The sequence below is a fragment of the Monodelphis domestica genome, chromosome 1 (assembly GCF_027887165.1).
Source record: "Monodelphis domestica isolate mMonDom1 chromosome 1, mMonDom1.pri, whole genome shotgun sequence".
Classification (NCBI taxonomy): domain Eukaryota; kingdom Metazoa; phylum Chordata; class Mammalia; order Didelphimorphia; family Didelphidae; genus Monodelphis; species Monodelphis domestica.
Genome location: NC_077227.1, coordinates 396,860,988 through 396,877,292, shown reverse-complemented (window position 1 = coordinate 396,877,292; position 16,305 = coordinate 396,860,988). Strand labels below are relative to the sequence as shown.

At 39.9% G+C, this 16,305-nt stretch overlaps 1 protein-coding gene across 3 annotated transcripts in view; it reads right to left on the bottom strand.

The window, feature by feature from the left end:
* The window catches only part of DLGAP4 (DLG associated protein 4), a 251,795-nt gene that overhangs the window by 79,126 nt on the left and 156,364 nt on the right, over positions 1–16,305 (bottom strand). For all 3 annotated transcript variants that reach the window (XM_056811842.1, XM_056811843.1, XM_007474282.3), the window contains one exon: positions 2,299–2,539. In XM_056811842.1, coding sequence (XP_056667820.1) covers positions 2,299–2,539 — 241 coding nt within the window. The remainder of the gene's footprint in view (positions 1–2,298; positions 2,540–16,305) is intronic.

The window sequence follows — 16,305 nt, the reverse complement described above, 5'->3', positions numbered from 1 at the left end:
AAAATCAAACAGCTAGTAGGGAAAGTGGAACTTGAACCCTGGTCCTATAAACTTCAAGGCAGTCTGTCTACTGCAACACTGTTCTCTCTAGTCTAGCACTCATTCAAATGAAGTCAGTGTGCTAGCTCTCTCTCAGTTTTGTTCCATTCAAAAATCTGATAAGCAGGACCGCTATGTCTTCATTTAAGTAAAACCAGTAAAATGGTGGAAAAGAGTGAAACCTGTGACTGAACCTTGTGGCATTCCTCGAAAAACTCTCCTCTATATCACATGAATTCATGAATTCCTCACTGCTCTTGAGATCCAGTTACTCAGAGAACCACAGAGTCTCGTAATTTTGGAACTGAAGGTGGCTCTATGTTATTAGTACAGCTTATACCTTAATGGTAATTTATAATATCATAAATGAGTAAACACCCTGGCCTCTATTTGAAGACCTCTTGTGATAAGGAACTCACTACCTTTGGAGGCAATCCTTAGTCAGTCAACAACTGCTTATTAAGTGATTTTTTCCCCTATATTCCAGGCATTGTGTTGAGTGTAGGGAATACAGTCGTCCTTCACTATATCACGGTTTATTTATTGTGGCTTCACTGTATCACAGATTTTAATTAAAAAAAATCTAATTCTGTATCACAGAGTTTTCACTATATTGAGGGATTCTGCAGATGAAGACTGTAGTGTACACAATGGAAATGCAAGTACTCCAAAAGGCGGCCAACCACAGCTCTGTGTTCTGTATCCTGGGCACTGATTGGCTCAGTATTTATAAGAGTGTGGAAAAGGTTTATAGGATAGTGGAAAGGGTTTATAAAGCCTTAAAATATACATAAATATAACGCCTCTCCTTCAGGGATTTTCACCTATTGCTGGGGTCTCTGGAATGTAACTCCTTGGTTAGGTGAGGGATTACTGTTCAAAGAAAGGCCAAAACCCTGTCCCTGTCCCTGTCCTTAAAGGGTTCACAACCACATTAAGGCACTGTTTTTTTCTTATATGGAAGAGAAATCTGTCTCTGCCTATTCCACCCATTGTTTCTACGTCTATTCCCTGGGATCATTCAGATTGAATATCTGCCTGGTGTGAGTCCTTCTCACCTTCTGCCTAGACTAATAAAAAAAATGAAACACTTTACTTTCTGTCTTAGGATCTAGTCTAAGTATTAATCCCAAGGCAGAAGAGCAGTAAGGGCTAGGCAATTGAGGTAAGTGACTTGCTAAGTCACATAGCTAGGAAGTTTCTGAGGCTAAATTTGAACCCAGGACCTCCTGTCTCCAGGCTTGGCTCTCAATCCAAAGAGCCACTTAGTTGCCCCCAACTTGTTTTTTTCCTTTCTTTGTATGTCCTGTTAGCAGAGTACCTGGCATAAGAAATTCTAGTTTACTGACTTACTATAACATGCTGAAGAAGTGACCATCCAGCTTCCACTTGAAGACATCCAGTGATGAAGAGCTTGTTACTTTTGGAGACAACCCCAAACCATGTAGTTAACAAGCATCTATTGATTATGTCTTCCACACAACAGGTCTTCAGAGTTGAAGTACAGGAATTAAGAATTTATATGGTACCTACTATTTGCCAGGCACTGTGCTAAGTGTTTTTACATATATTATCTCAGATCCTTACAACAACTTTTTTTAGATAGATGCTATTATTATTATTTTCATTTTACAGCTGAGGAAACTGAGGCAGACATGGATTAAATGATTTGCCCTGGGTTACATAGCTAGTAAAGTGTGTTAGGCTGAATTTGAACTCAGGTCTTCCTGACTCCAAGCCCAGCACTTTATCTACTGTTCAGATGAACTGCTGACTATAGCTCTAAAGTTCCCTCTTAGGTCTCCTGCTCAATCAGCCCTGAGCTCCAGGAGGCTTAGAGTTCAGAGTTCTCTTTCACTAGGTTCTGGGAATCACTTAGTACCTGAACAACATAATCAGTACCCATAAGCCCAGGTAAGCCAGGAGCTTCTCTGGAGGATATGATAGGATATGTAACCTGGAATCTGATGGATCATCAAATATAGATCTGAAGGGTCCTTAGAGATCCTTCCATTTATAAAGAAGGAAACTGAGGCTAAATGATTCCCCCCACCCCCACGGTGATCTAGAAAGTAGCAGCAGCAGCAGCATTTGAACTGAGGTCCCAATGGCTCCAAATCCCATTCTTCTTTCATTACATCACTTGTTTTCTCACCAAATAGATTCCCAAAGTTGTATTCCATCTTCCCAGTCAACTCCTCTTTTTCCCTGGCTCAAGCCATTCCATCCACCCTTGTCCCTTCTTTGAATAAAACTTACTGGGCAGTGTGCGGCTGCTGCTCAGGCTGCTGCCCGTGGGCGGAGGGGAGAGGGACTGGAGGGAGATGCTGTCCTCATCCTGGGAGCATCCTGCCTGGATGGCCCGAAGATAGCTATGGCTCCGAGAACGGAAGTAGCTGGGGAGAGGCAGGTCCAGCACATCGGCAGTGGCTGACTCAGCCTCGCTATAGGCCGATTCACAGGCAGCCTCGTACTGGTCACTCAGCTCTGCCTCTCTGACCTGGGGGGAAGAAGAAAAAAAGTAACTCACATTTCCTCCATGTTCTAAGTCTTAGCTTTAATGCTCATAATAATAATGTAACCAGAATTCCCATTACTATAGCATTTAAAGTTCTTATTCATCTATATTATTTCATTGAGAGGGTCATTCCCTTTTAAGATGCCTATCCATGGCTGCTCATCTAGTGCATCTCTTGTCTGGGGCCTTCCCTAAGTTGGCCATTTGGTTTTTGGACAAGATTTCTCATTTAGATTTCCAAAAGCTAAGTTGAAATTTATAGACTTGTCTAAAAACTGTGTGCCTCTATAGTCTGTAGCAATGATGGCAAACATATGGCACAGGTGCCAAAGATGGCACACACATGGCCACCCTCCCTGCCCAGAGAGTTCCTTACTAGAGAGGCAGAGAGACTCGGGGAGCTGCTCTCCTCCCCCTCTCTACCATGCCTGATGACATTTCTTCACATCCTCCACCCTTCTGCCCAGCAGCCCAATGGGAGTGTTTCTTCCCTCCCCTTTGTGGGATAAAGAGCCGGGCAGAGCATGTGGTCTTGGTGGGGCTGCACAGCACTTGGTCTGAGGGTGGGATAGGGACAGGGCTTGGCATTCAATCTCTAAAAGGTTTGCCATCACTGGTCCATAGCTAGTAGACCCAACTTTTAGTGAGTATGGTGGGATTTGTAGAGCCCCAAATTTATATGGACCAAAGCTGTGATGTTCCCAAATCAAAGGCATGTCATTCCCCTATTCATGTTTTTTCTTCCTATTAGAATGTAAACTCCTTGTGGGCAGGAGCTATTTTTACTTTGTATTTTTATTCTTAGCATGACACATAGTAGTTGGCACAGAATTATTATTGTTCAGTGGTGGACTCTCTGAGACTCCATTTGGGATTTTCTTGGCAAAGATACTGGAGTGGCTTGCCATTGACTTCTCCAGCTTATTTTACAGATGAGGAAATTGAGGCAAATGGGGTTAGGTGACTTGCCTAGGATCATACTACTAGTACATGTGTAAGCTTGTACGGTTGAATTTGAACTCAGGAAGATGAGTCTTCCTGATTCCCAACCCAGTGTTCTTTCCATTCTAACCTAGCTGCCTGGCACAAAATTAGTGCTTCCTAGATGTTTGTTCATTATAAGAAAAAAACAAATCAACAAACATGTGAATTGAATAGCACTTAACATACATCAGACACTGTGCTAGGCACTAGGAGAGAAGGATACAGTTTCAGGAGATATTGCAGAGGTGGAATCAAACTTGGCCATAAAAAGGAGGGGAGAGGAGGACTGAGATCACTACAGCTGGGAACTTGGATGATAGGTGACTGAAAGGATTATGGTATTCTTAACAAAGATAGAGAAGGTTGGAAGAGGGAGAAGTTTCAGAGAGGATGATGATAAGCCATTTTTGGCCATTTTGAGTTAGAGACACTCAAGGGCATCTGGGTAAAACTGCCCAATGGTAATGATAATGTAGGAATGAAGATAGGAGGGAGATTGAGAGCTAGAAGGGACCTCAGAGGCCATTTAGTTTGACTTCTTCATTTTAGAGATAAGGAAGCTGAGGTCTAGAGAAGTTAAGGTCATAGAGTTAATAAGCTTCTGTGGTGGGATTTGAATCCAGATCCTCTGACTTCAGAGTTTGGTGCTTTTCCCACATCAGGTAGCAATAGAAATCATCAGTAGAGAAGTGATAATTAAAGCCAAGATACTCTATGAAGTAGAGAGAGAAGAGAGCCTGGGTCACAGCCTTAGGGGCACCCAAGACATCTCAGTTCTAGAACCTGGGTTCCATTGACCTAGCCTTCTCCATAGTGTGATGAGCATTGGTGCTGCTGCTGCTTCTTGTTTCTGTAGTTCTTTGAGTATATTAGTAATAACACCTATTTCTATATATTTAATATATAATTATTATATAATATGTAATATACCATTTAACATATTATTACATAGTATACATAATATATAATAATATATAACGTGCAACATATTTATTATATAGTACTTAATATATCATTCCACAGAAATATTCTATATGTCAGTAATAATACCTATTTTTATAGCACTTCGAGGTTTGCAAAGCACTCTCTGCACAACAGCCTGTGAGCTAAACACTACAGAACTCATGGTGTAGACTGAGATATATATTTTTTGGGAGAATTTGTTTTGTTTGATTATAAGCATTTATATCAATTTTGTTTTTCTTGCTTTCAAACAGAGGATTTTGTATTTTCTACTGGAGATAATAGGGAGCCAAAAATATATACTGAATAGAATAGTGACATATTAAGACCTGCAGCTTTAGGGAGATCAGTTTGGAAATAAAGTAAGATAGTGGAGGAGGGAATAGAGCAAGGAGACACTTGAGGCAGGAAGAGCGACATAAAAGTTGTGATACTAGTCTAGGTAAGATGAGAGCCTGGACGAAGGTGGTGGCTTTTTGGAGAAGAAAATGGCAGTATACACCAGAGAAACTGCAAAGGTAGAACTGACAAAACTTGACAGCATACTGGATACCGTGGGGGGTGGGGACGGAGCAGCTAATGAGAAGAGCTTGAGGAGTAGAGTATGAAATCTAGGTTGTGAGTCTGGATAACTAGGAGAATGGTGGTACCATCTATAGTGACAGGGAAGTTTAGAAGGGGAAAATGATAATCAATTCAGTTCTGGACATGTAGAATTTTAGAAGTTAACAACATATTGAGTGCGTGATATCCAGAGGCTGTTGGAAATGTGAAACAAGATGTTAGGAGAGAGGTTAGAGCTGGATAAATAGATTTGAAAATCATCTGCAGAGAGATGATAATTAAATTCATGTCCTTAGTATTCAGAGCCCTCTGCCATATGCCTCCAATCTCCCTTTCCAGCCTCAACTCTCACTCCCTTTCATCCTCTGAGTCTTAGTTCCCTCACTTGTAAATAAAGCTAAATGGTCAGACAACTGATTGAGAACCATAAGGGACCACAGAAGTCCCTGGTCCAGCACTCTCATTTAAATGGGAGAAAGCAATGCAAAGAAGAGTTAAGTGATTGGACCATGGTCCCAGATCTATTAAGTATCTGAGGCAGGATTTGAACTCGTGGTTTCCTGATTCTAAGTCCAATGGTCTATCCAGTATACAAGGCCTGAAGGCTATAGTAAGTGAAGAGGACATGATGTGTTCCAGTCACGGTGGATGGTTTGTTATACTCAAAACATAAAATTTGGCCTTCCTATCCCTCAAATTTTCCTTATGGAATGCCCTAAACATGAAATACTGTACCCCTCCTTGCTTTATCTACCTACCTAAATCCTAATGATTTTTCATTGCCCAACTTTGATGATACCTCCTCCAGAAAGCTAGTGCTCTGAGTCCCCCAATGAGAAAGTGATCTCTATTTCCCTTAAATATCTCTTGGATTTTGCTTGCCAATTTCTTATACAATGATCATGTTCTGTCCTTTATTTCAATTGTACATAGATTTGGAGGCAAATTCCGGAGGACATTCAGTGCTGAGGAGTTTGGGCTTTATTCTATGGGCAAAAGGCCAAAGCCAATAGAGCTTTCTATTTCTCATGTTTTAGTTCCTCTACAAGACTAAAAGGTTCAGGGACTGCGGGCAAGTCCCTGTTCCTCTCTGGGACTAAATTTCTCCATTTGTAAAATGAGAAGGATGAATTGAAAAAAGGGGAAAAAGAAAACTAATTTTGGAGATCTCTCAAAAGCTAGATATCTTAGAAGAATGGGATAGGGCCAATTCAGTAAGAAGAATAGCAATAGAGAGGTCCTCAAATTCACAGGAGGCAAAATGCAGGGGAAAAAAATCCAATTCCTTAAGTGTGTGTGCACCTATTTATGGGTAATTCATAGGATGAAATAGCAAGTTGAATGCAAGGGGGAAAATCTGAATCCAGAGATATCTCTGAGACTTTTTAGATTAGGAACCATGTCTTTGGAAGAGTTTGTATATACATATTTTAAAATATGCATATATACTTTATTCACAAAATCCAACATCGGTAAGAGGGAAGAAGTAGAGAAACTTGGTATATTACAAAGGTACACTCATTTGAGGAAATTTAGGAAGCAAAGTGGGGATGCGAGATGGCAAAAATTTGGATGGCCCTCAATGGAAGCAGAAACAAAAATGATATAAGATAGAATGTGGAGCTGGTGGAGTAGAATTACAAATAGACAGATTTATGGTGAATGTAAAGGAAAATTCTCAAGCAATTAGATCATAAGTTATAGAATGGGAAGGGACCCCAAAGGCTCTCAAGTTTAACCACTTCATCTTACAGTTAAAGAAACTAAGGCCCATGGAGGTTAAGAGACTCCAAGGCACAGAGGTAATAAATGTGAAAAGTGGGATTTGAACCCGAGTCCTTCGATATTAGAGTCAGTACTCTTTTCATGGTACTGTGCTGGTTTGTGCCAAAATAGAATGACCTCTTATCAGATTGGCTAATATGACAGAAAAGGAAAATAATCAATGTTGGAGGGAATGTGGGAAAATTGGGATGCTAATGCACTGCTGTTGGAGTTATAAATTGATCCAACCATTCTGGAGAGCAATTTGGAGCCAAGCCCAAAGGGCTTTAAAATTGTGCATACTCTTTGACCCTGTAATACTACTACTAGGTCTGTATCCCAAAAAGATAAAAGAAAAGGTCATGTTTGTACAAAAATATTTATAGCTGCTCTTTTTGTGGTGGCAAAGAATTGGAAACTGAGGGGATGTTTATCAACCGGGGAATGGCTGAACAAGTTTGTAAATGTACATGATTGTAATGAACTATGCTACTGTGCAATAAGAAATGATGAGGATCATTTCAGAAAAATCTAGAAAGACTTACATGAACTGATGCCAAGTGAAGTGAGAAGAATCAGGAGAACATCATACAGTAAATGATGAACATTTGTGAATGACTTAGCTATCTGTAGGAATACATTGATCCAAGACAATCCTCAAGGCCTCATGATGAAAAACACCAACCGCCTCCAGAGAAAGAATTGATGGAATCTGAATGCAGACTGAGACATACTATATTTTACTTTATTTCTTCACATGAAGAAATTTTGCTTTTTCAAGTTTTTTTCACAAAATGACTAATATGAAAAGATGTTTTATTCTATTACACATGTAAAATCTTTATCATGTTGCTTGCCATCTCAGGGAGGAGTGGAAGGGAAGGAGGGAGGAAGAGAAGAAGAGAGGAAAGGAGGATGAAAATTTGGCTCAAATATAAGAAATTAAGGTAAAAAATTGTTTTTTTTCATGTAGAGGGTTGTGTTCAAAGAAGAGTAAGTAGCCTAGTGAACTTGGATTACTGGAGAGATAGGAAGGGGCCAGGTTGTAAAGAGTTTTAAACATCAGACATCTTCATATTTTATCTTAGAGGTAATAGGGAACCACTGATGTTTATGGAGTGTGTGTGTGTGTGTGTGTGTGTGTGTGTGAAAATCACTTTGGCAGCTGAGTGGCATAGGAAGAAACTTGAATCAAGGAGAGCAATAAGAAAACTACTGAAATAGTCTTGGTGAAAGGTGATGAGGATTTTTTTTTTATGAGGGAGAGGATATATATATATATATCCTCTCCCATATATGTTTGAGATGTTGAAAAGGTAGAAACAAGAATAATTGATGAAAGACTGGATAAGTGGAGTTAGTGTGAGTGATGAATGAAGGATGACATTGAAGTTGCAAGCCTGTGGTTTCTGGAAAGATGCTCGTGTCCTTCATAATAATAGGAAATGGGAGCTAGGCCTGGAGAGAGGAGGTCTTGGGTCAAACCTGGCCCCAGACATTTCCCAGCTGTGTGACCCTGAGCAAGTCCCTTAACTCCAATTGCCTAGCCCATACCACTCTTCTGTCTTGGAATGAATACTTAGTATTGATTCTAAGACAAAGGTCAGGGTTTAAAAAAATAATAATAGAAAAGCTGGAAAGAAGAAGGAGTTGTTGTTGTTGTTGTGTGTGTATGTGTGTGTGTGTGTGTGTGTGTGTGTGTGTGTGTGTGTGTGAGAGAGAGAGAGAGAGAGAGAGAGAGAAAGAGAGAGAGAGAGTTCTGTTTTAGACAGGTTGAATTTGAGATGCCTATAAGACATTCAGTTCAAGATGTCTGGTAAGCAGAGATGTAAGCCTGGAGTTCAGGATGTAGGCTGAGATTGGATACAGCAATTCGGGAATCATCTGTAGAGAGATGTGAACCTCTGAGAGTTGATGAGATGCTAAAACAAGACAATATATAGAGAGAAGCAAAGGGGGCCCAGGCTAAAGCTTTGGAGGGCCCAATGATTAACGGGCATGATTTGGAGAAAGATCCCTCAAAGGAGATTGAGAAGAAGCTGTACTAGGAATAGAAAAGTATAATAAAAACCTAGAGAGGAGAGAATATCAAAGAGGAGATGGTGATTAACAGTGTAAAATAAAGGACTGCAGAGAGTTCAAGAAGGATGAGAACTAGAACAAGCCATTAGATGTGGCAATTAAAAGATCACCAGTAACAGTGGAAAAGGCAATTTCAGTTGAATGATGAGGTCAGAAACCAAAATACCTTAATAATAATTTAATCTGTCAAATGGTGGAGAAAACAACAAGGGGAATTGCTATTCCTGAACCACTTCTCATTAACAGGGTGGAGCTGGTTGTTGGAGTGGAAATGATGGGGAGAAGTGACTTCCTTCCTAGAATTTGTAACAAAAAGAAGAAAGCTGGGCATAGTCTGACAGGCATCCTAGGTTTTTAGAGTACAGATTTCAAAGGGTTCAGAAAAACCATAGGTAGGTTTGAACTAAAAATCATGAACTAAAATTCTATAGGGGATTTCTAGGAGGGATGGGAAACTCTCAAAAATAAAATTTTGGGGAGCAATTAGGGAACTCAGTGGATTGAGAGGAAGGCCTAGAGACAGGAGATCCTGAGCTCAGATCTGGGCTCAGACACTGCCTAACTGTGTGACCCTGGACAAGTCACTTAACCCCCATTGCCTAGCCCTTACCATCCCTTTGTCTTGGAACTCCTTTGTCTTGGAACCAATACACAGTATTGACTCTAAGATTCAAGGTAAGAGTTTAAAAAATAGAATTTTGAAGACACAGAAAAATAATTTTGAAGAAGAAGAAAAGAGGAAATTGTCTAAAGAGATTGATGTGGATACACTGATTAAAAAAAGACATGCATAGTGTATGAATTGATGAGCATTATAGAGAAGCAAGAGAAGGCAGAGGTACTGATTTAAAGTAAAGTTAGAAATAGGAAAAGAATATGCACAATGAATGCAATGATATAAGTGGAAAGAACAATAAAAGAAATTGGAGACTTTGTAATTATGATGACCCCAAAGGAGTGAGGAGAAAATGCAAATATCTCCCTCCATTCTTTGTAATGGGTTTGTGGGTGACTCTGTTTTACTCAGACTACTTCTGGATTATGGCTGTGGAACACAGCATATACTATCAATTATTTTGACCTACTTTTCCCTTTCCTTTTCTTTTCTAATGAATTCTTTAAAAAAACAAACAAACCTCACCTTCTGTTAATACTGTGTATTGGTTCTAAGAAAGAAGAGTGGTAAGGGCTAGGCAATAGGGGTTAAGTGACTTGCCCAGGATCACACATCTGGGAAGTGTCTGAGGTCAGACTTGTACCCAGGACCAACCATCTCCAGGCCTGGCTCTCCATCCACTGAGCCACCCAGCTGCCCCCTCTAATGAATTCTTGACATAAACACAAAATTTAAAAAAATTAAAAGACTAGGTAGATCATGGGGAAAGTATATTAAGTGAATATACTCTTCATGTTTGCTTCTCTTGGTTCTGTGATGTGTTATCTTACCTGGTAATAACAATGACCTAGACATCATGGCTGCCTCAATAGCTAGCTGTCCATTTGACTTGATTGTGTTTTTCATTATATTGACTTTTTCTACTAAATAATATTTCTAGTATGCCTATAAACAAAAACAAAGAAGACAAATACACAGAAAATAGGAAGCAAGAGCAAGGAAAAAAGATGAAAAAAAAGGTTATTAGGTGGGAGGGCAGTGAAAAGGATGCTAAGACTGAAAATGAACTGAGAGAGAGGAAGAGTCATAGAGACAACAAAAAGTGCCTTATTTACTCTTAGGAAAACAGGAACCAAAGAATGGATAGATGGCTTAGATCTGGGTGAATGGGCCAATGATAATGGATAAGAAAGAGAAGGGAGAATTACTCAACTACAACCTTTTCTTGGCCAATGAAAATAATCTTAGGACCAGAGGATAGAGTAAAAATAGCTTATAGGGCATTAGAACCCAAGACAAATAAGGAAGTAGTAAGAGAGCACTACCTTCCCTCAATGGAGCTAAAGGAATTAGATGCAAAAGTACCTCTACTGGAAGAAGTAATTTTTTAAAAAATTTAATTTATTGATTAATTAAGAAAAATTTTCCATGGTTACATGATGAATGTTCTTTCCCTCCCCTCCCACCAGACCCCTCCCGTAGCCAATGCATAATTCCACTGGGTATTACATGTGTCCTTGATCAAAACCCATTTCCATATTATTGATATTTGTACTGGGGTGATAATTAGAGTCTACATCCCCAGCCATATCCCAATTGACCCATGTAATCAAGCAGTTGTTTTTGGAAGAAGTAATTCTTGAGTTACTGTTAGCTATCTTTGAGAGATTATGAAGTAGAGGAAAGGCCTGGGAAGGGAGACTGGAAAAAGGTAAATATGTCAATTTTGGAATAAGAGAAGGGGATGGTGTCTACAAACTATAGGCCAAGTAACCTTGACTTTGATTCCTTGTAAAATCCTAGAACAGATTATTACTTAGTAAATGTATTAGTTAATGAGTTTATTAATTAACAGGTATTCATTAATTAGTGTGAATATTATTAATTGGTGAACAGAGCATATTATTAGCTAGTGAATATTTAGAAAAGGAACAGCAGTCATGAAAAGCCACTATGACTTCAGCAAGGACAAACCATGCCAGACCAACCTTATTTCCTTTTTTGATGTGGGAAATCAGGAGAATTCTTTAGTTAGAGTTAACCTAGATTTTAGCAAGACATTGACAGAATCTTTTATATGATTTCTGTGGATAATGTAGAAAGCTATAGACTAGATAAGAGTGAAGTCAAGTGGATTCAGAACTAGTTGAATAGGTTAAACCCAGAGAATGGTCAATACTGATTTAATGTTTATCAAATTTCATGATATCACAAAGCTAAGAGGCCCAAGTATTATGCTCTATGAAAGAATTAGGATCCAAAAAGGTCTCCACAAGTTAGAACAGTGGGCCAAATTTAATAGAATGAAATTTAATAGCAATAAATGTTGCCATAGTTGGGATGAAAGAAACAGCTTCACAAGTATAATAGGAGGTGACAGCAATTTGTCTGAAAAATATCAGGAGGTTAGAGGGATTTTCACATGACTCAACATGAGTCAGTGGTGAGACAAAGTTCCTGAAGAGCTAATGCAATCATAGGGAATGTCCAGGACTGAGGAGCAGTCATTGAGTTTAATATGCTGATAAGCTGGAAAATGTCTAGGAGAGGGTAACTTGAATGATGGAAGATCTCAAAAATCATGCCATGTAAGAATTAGTTGAAGGAACTAGAGATATTTATTCTGGAGAAGAGAAGACTCAAAGGGAACATGGCATTTGTCTTCCAAGGTTTCATCAATTAGACTTGTTCTCTTTGGCCCGAGAGGGTATAAGTAGGATCAATGGGTAGAAGTTATAGAGAGGCAGATTTAGACTTCATATAAGGGAAAATTTGTTAATAATCTGTCATCTCAAAGCGTAATGGACTGCTCTTGGGAGATGGTGAGCTCCCTTTCACTTGTGGTCTTCAAGCGAAGGCTCGGCAGCGGGCCTATTTTAGGAGTAGGTCCAGTGTGTTATAGAGGGGATTCTTGTTCAGGCATGCGTAGGCTATTTGGCTTCTGAGGACCCTGCTAACTTCGAGGTTCTGTGGTTTTGTGACCAATGGTCTTGAAGGCCCTTCTGGTTTTGATTTTTTATGATCTGAAGTGAAGACCTGGGCTTCTCCAGAGGTGAGAGTTATGCCAATCTAGTAAAGGGTGAACAGGGATGCTTGGGCCCTGAGAGAATATGATTTAGACATTAGGGGTTCTAATATATCTCCTTCCAACAGGAAGAGCAGTTCAGGAAATGCATCAGAATTTTGAGTACTTGTTAAAAGAGAGAGGCAACATGATATGGTGAAGAGAAGGCTGGCCTTGGAGTCAGGTCACCTGAGTTTGAATTCTACCTCTGACATTACCTACAAAATGGGGAGGTTGGCTTAGATGATGCCTTAGGTTCCTTCCAGCTTTAAATTTATATTCTGATGATCCCAAACTTCTCCCCCCAAATAAAGATCCATCTTTTCAACATGAATATTTTTCTGGTGATTCCATATTTATGGTGGCAAGACATGGAGTACCAACCTCTGAAGAATTAAAGTTGTAGAGTCACCCAAAAGGCAATGAAGAAACTCGTAATAGGTGGGAGTAGACTCTTAACAACAAAGGACTAAACAGAAGAAGTCATGTAAAAGCCATTATTAAAGGGAGGTATGATCAGAAAAAGTAGGAGGCTCTATTATGTGGTGAAAGCGAGGAATCACCCAAGAGCTGGTTATCCAAGCAAGGTCATGAGAGGCAGAGGAAGGCACCCAGGACACTGGGGAGGTCCTCTGGGGAGTATTTACTGGAGGATATGGGCAAGAGTCAGGTGTGGATGAACAGTGTAACTTGTACCACTGGGGGGAGTAGCCACATGGATGAGATCAAAGAGAAAGCAAAGTACTTTATGAGATACCTCAAGGAAGAGAAGACCCCCCCCACCCCCAAATAGAAAAGATAAGGACAAATTTATTATTAAAACATGGTTTGTCATTAAATATTTCGCTAATGTATTTGGTTTGTCATTAATACAATATTTTATTATTATTAACAAAAATAAGCCACTAAGAAGGCATTAGGCAATTAATATGCCTACTCCCTCATTTCTACAAAATCAATTATTCTTGATGAAAAATGAGAAGGAATGGGCTTTTGAAACAGTTCTCTATAGGAGACCAAATCCTCTCAAAACTCAACTGAGAAATGTAGAGAAAACAAGACCCTTCTGTGTTTATGGTTTGTTGATTATAGATCAGGAATAATAATAATAACAGCTAATATTTACATAATGCTTACTATATGCCAGGGGCAGCTAGATGGTGCAGTGGATAGAGCGTGAGGCCTAGAATCCCGAAGATGTTTTCCTGAGTTCAAATCTGACCTCAGACACTTTCTACCTGTGTCACCCTGGGAAAGTCACTTCACCCTGTTTGCCTCAGTTTCTTCATCTGTAAAATGAGCTGGAAAAAGAAATGACAGACCACTCCAGTATCTTGGTCAATAAAACTCCAAATGAGGTCATGAAGAGTGGACATGACTGAAATGACAGAACACAGCATCTTCAACAAATGAAATGTTAGGGCAGTTAGGTGGCACCATAGTGTACAGAATGTCAGGCCTACAGTCAGAAAGATTCATCTTTCTGGGTTCAGATCTGGCCTCAGATGAGGTGTGTAACCTAGGGCAAGTCACTTATCACTGTTGTCCTCAGTTTCCTCATCTGTAAAATGAGCTGGAGAAGGAAATGGCAAACTACTCTAGTATCTTTGCCAAAAAACTAAATAAAACAAAATCCAAAAGGGGTCATGAAGAGTTGAACTAACTGAAAATGACTGAACAACATGTGCTAGGCACTGAGCGAAGAGATTTATAGTTTTAGAGCTTTTTAGCTTTGCAGATCTCATTTGATCCTCACAACCACACTGGGAATGAGGTGCTATTATTATCCCCATTTTATAGCTAGGAAACTGAGGCAGAGAGAGGACAGATGACTTGCCTGGGATCATACAACTACTGTGTGTAGGAAGTGGCATTTGAACTCAGGTCTTCCTGAGTCTGGATCCATTGCACTACCTAACTATCCCTAGAATAGAGAGAATGAACCTGACATTTCATTGGTTAAGGATTATTCCCAAGTAAGGAAACTCCCTCTATCAATGCAGGTTGGCACCTTCTACAACTTAAGAGTCTTTAAAAACAACAACAATAAAGACTTATAAAACCTCCCAACAACTTCTAGACTTAAAACCCCCCAAAACTCAAGATCTTAAAAAAAACAACTTCTAGACTTAAAAAAAAATTATAGTCTTTTTTTTTTTAAACCCTTACCTTCCGTCTTGGAGTCAATACTGTGTATTGGCTCCAAGGCAGAAGAGTGGTAAGGGCTAGGCAATGGGGGTCAAGTGACTTGCCCAGGGTCACACAGCTAGGAAGTGTCTGAGGCCAGATTTGAACCTAGGACCTCCCGTCTCTAGGACCGGCTCTTAATCCACTGAGCTACCCAGCTGCCCCCAAAAATTATAGTCTTAAAAAAAAGTATAATCTTTTTTTTTGCCTAATGACTTACAGTCTTAAAAATCACTATAGCACTGAAAGTCTAGGTGCTTTTCCAAATGTCACTGACATAGTATGTATCAGAGGCAGAACATGAACTCACTCAGAGTTTAGAGGCCAGATTTTTTTTCAGAAAGGAGATTAAGAGGGCATTTGGGTGGCTCAGTGGATTGAGAGTCAGATCCAGAGACAGGAGGTCCTGGGTTTAAATATACCCTCAGATACTTCCCAGCTGTGTGACCCTGGGCAAGTCACTTACCCCCCATTGCCTAGCCCTTGCCACTCTTCTGCCTTAGATCAATACATAGCATTTATTCTAAGATGGAAGGTGTGGGTTTTTTTAAAAAGGAGATTAAAGGTCAGAGAGGTTAAGTGACTTGCAAGTTCATAAAAGTAGTAAGGAATAGATCTGAGATTTGCACTCAGTACCCATGACTCCAAAGTCAGCACTCTTTCCCCTGTGCTAAGTTCAGGAAAGGATTGTGACTCCATCATTTTTAGCCTCAGTTTCCTGATCTGTAAATGGGCATAATGACATGATAGCATTTAGTAGTACATGCCTTGGGGCAGTTAGGTGACACAGTGGAGAAAGTTGCCCAAGCACCCTGAGATTAATGTATGTAAAAAGCATCCACAAATTTTAAAGCACTATAAAATTGTTGTTATTTGATCTGGCAGAGGAAAATGTAGCCAATCATCTTTGCCAGCAAAGTGTCTTTCATGCACTTGTTGCAATCCCATAAGATTCTTTGATAGATATTACCCCAGAGAAAACTTGGTTTAATGATCCTTCATCAATAAAACAGGGAGATGCATGCTTGCCAAAATGGTTTGCCTACTACCATCACGGAGAATCTCGTGCTCCAAGGTCAAGAAGAAGAGGGGGAGATTCTGCATGGATAGTGGGGTTCTCCACATGCCCCTCGCTTGGAGATGCCATTGTCCCCAACAGAATGCAGGCCCCTTGAGGGCAGAGCCTGCTCACTTTTATATTTGTATCCCTGGTACTGAGCACAGAGGAGGTACTTAAAGCTGTAAAGCAGCTAAAAAACCCCATCAAGTGCTTTGGAAGTTGGATTGATTGATTAATTGATTGGCTGTTAACTGAATTGAACTTGGGAACACTAAAAGGCCTCCACTGTGAGATGCGGGGCCTCTCAAAAAAAGAAAAAAGATTGGTCTATTAAGCCACAGGAAAAAGCAAGGGATGATGAATGAAAAATGCCTGTTACCCAGATGATGACAGAGAGTTGGATGGGTAGCCCATTGACTTAGCCCAGCAATGCACATATCTTGGATAGGCTCTCCAAATGGGCA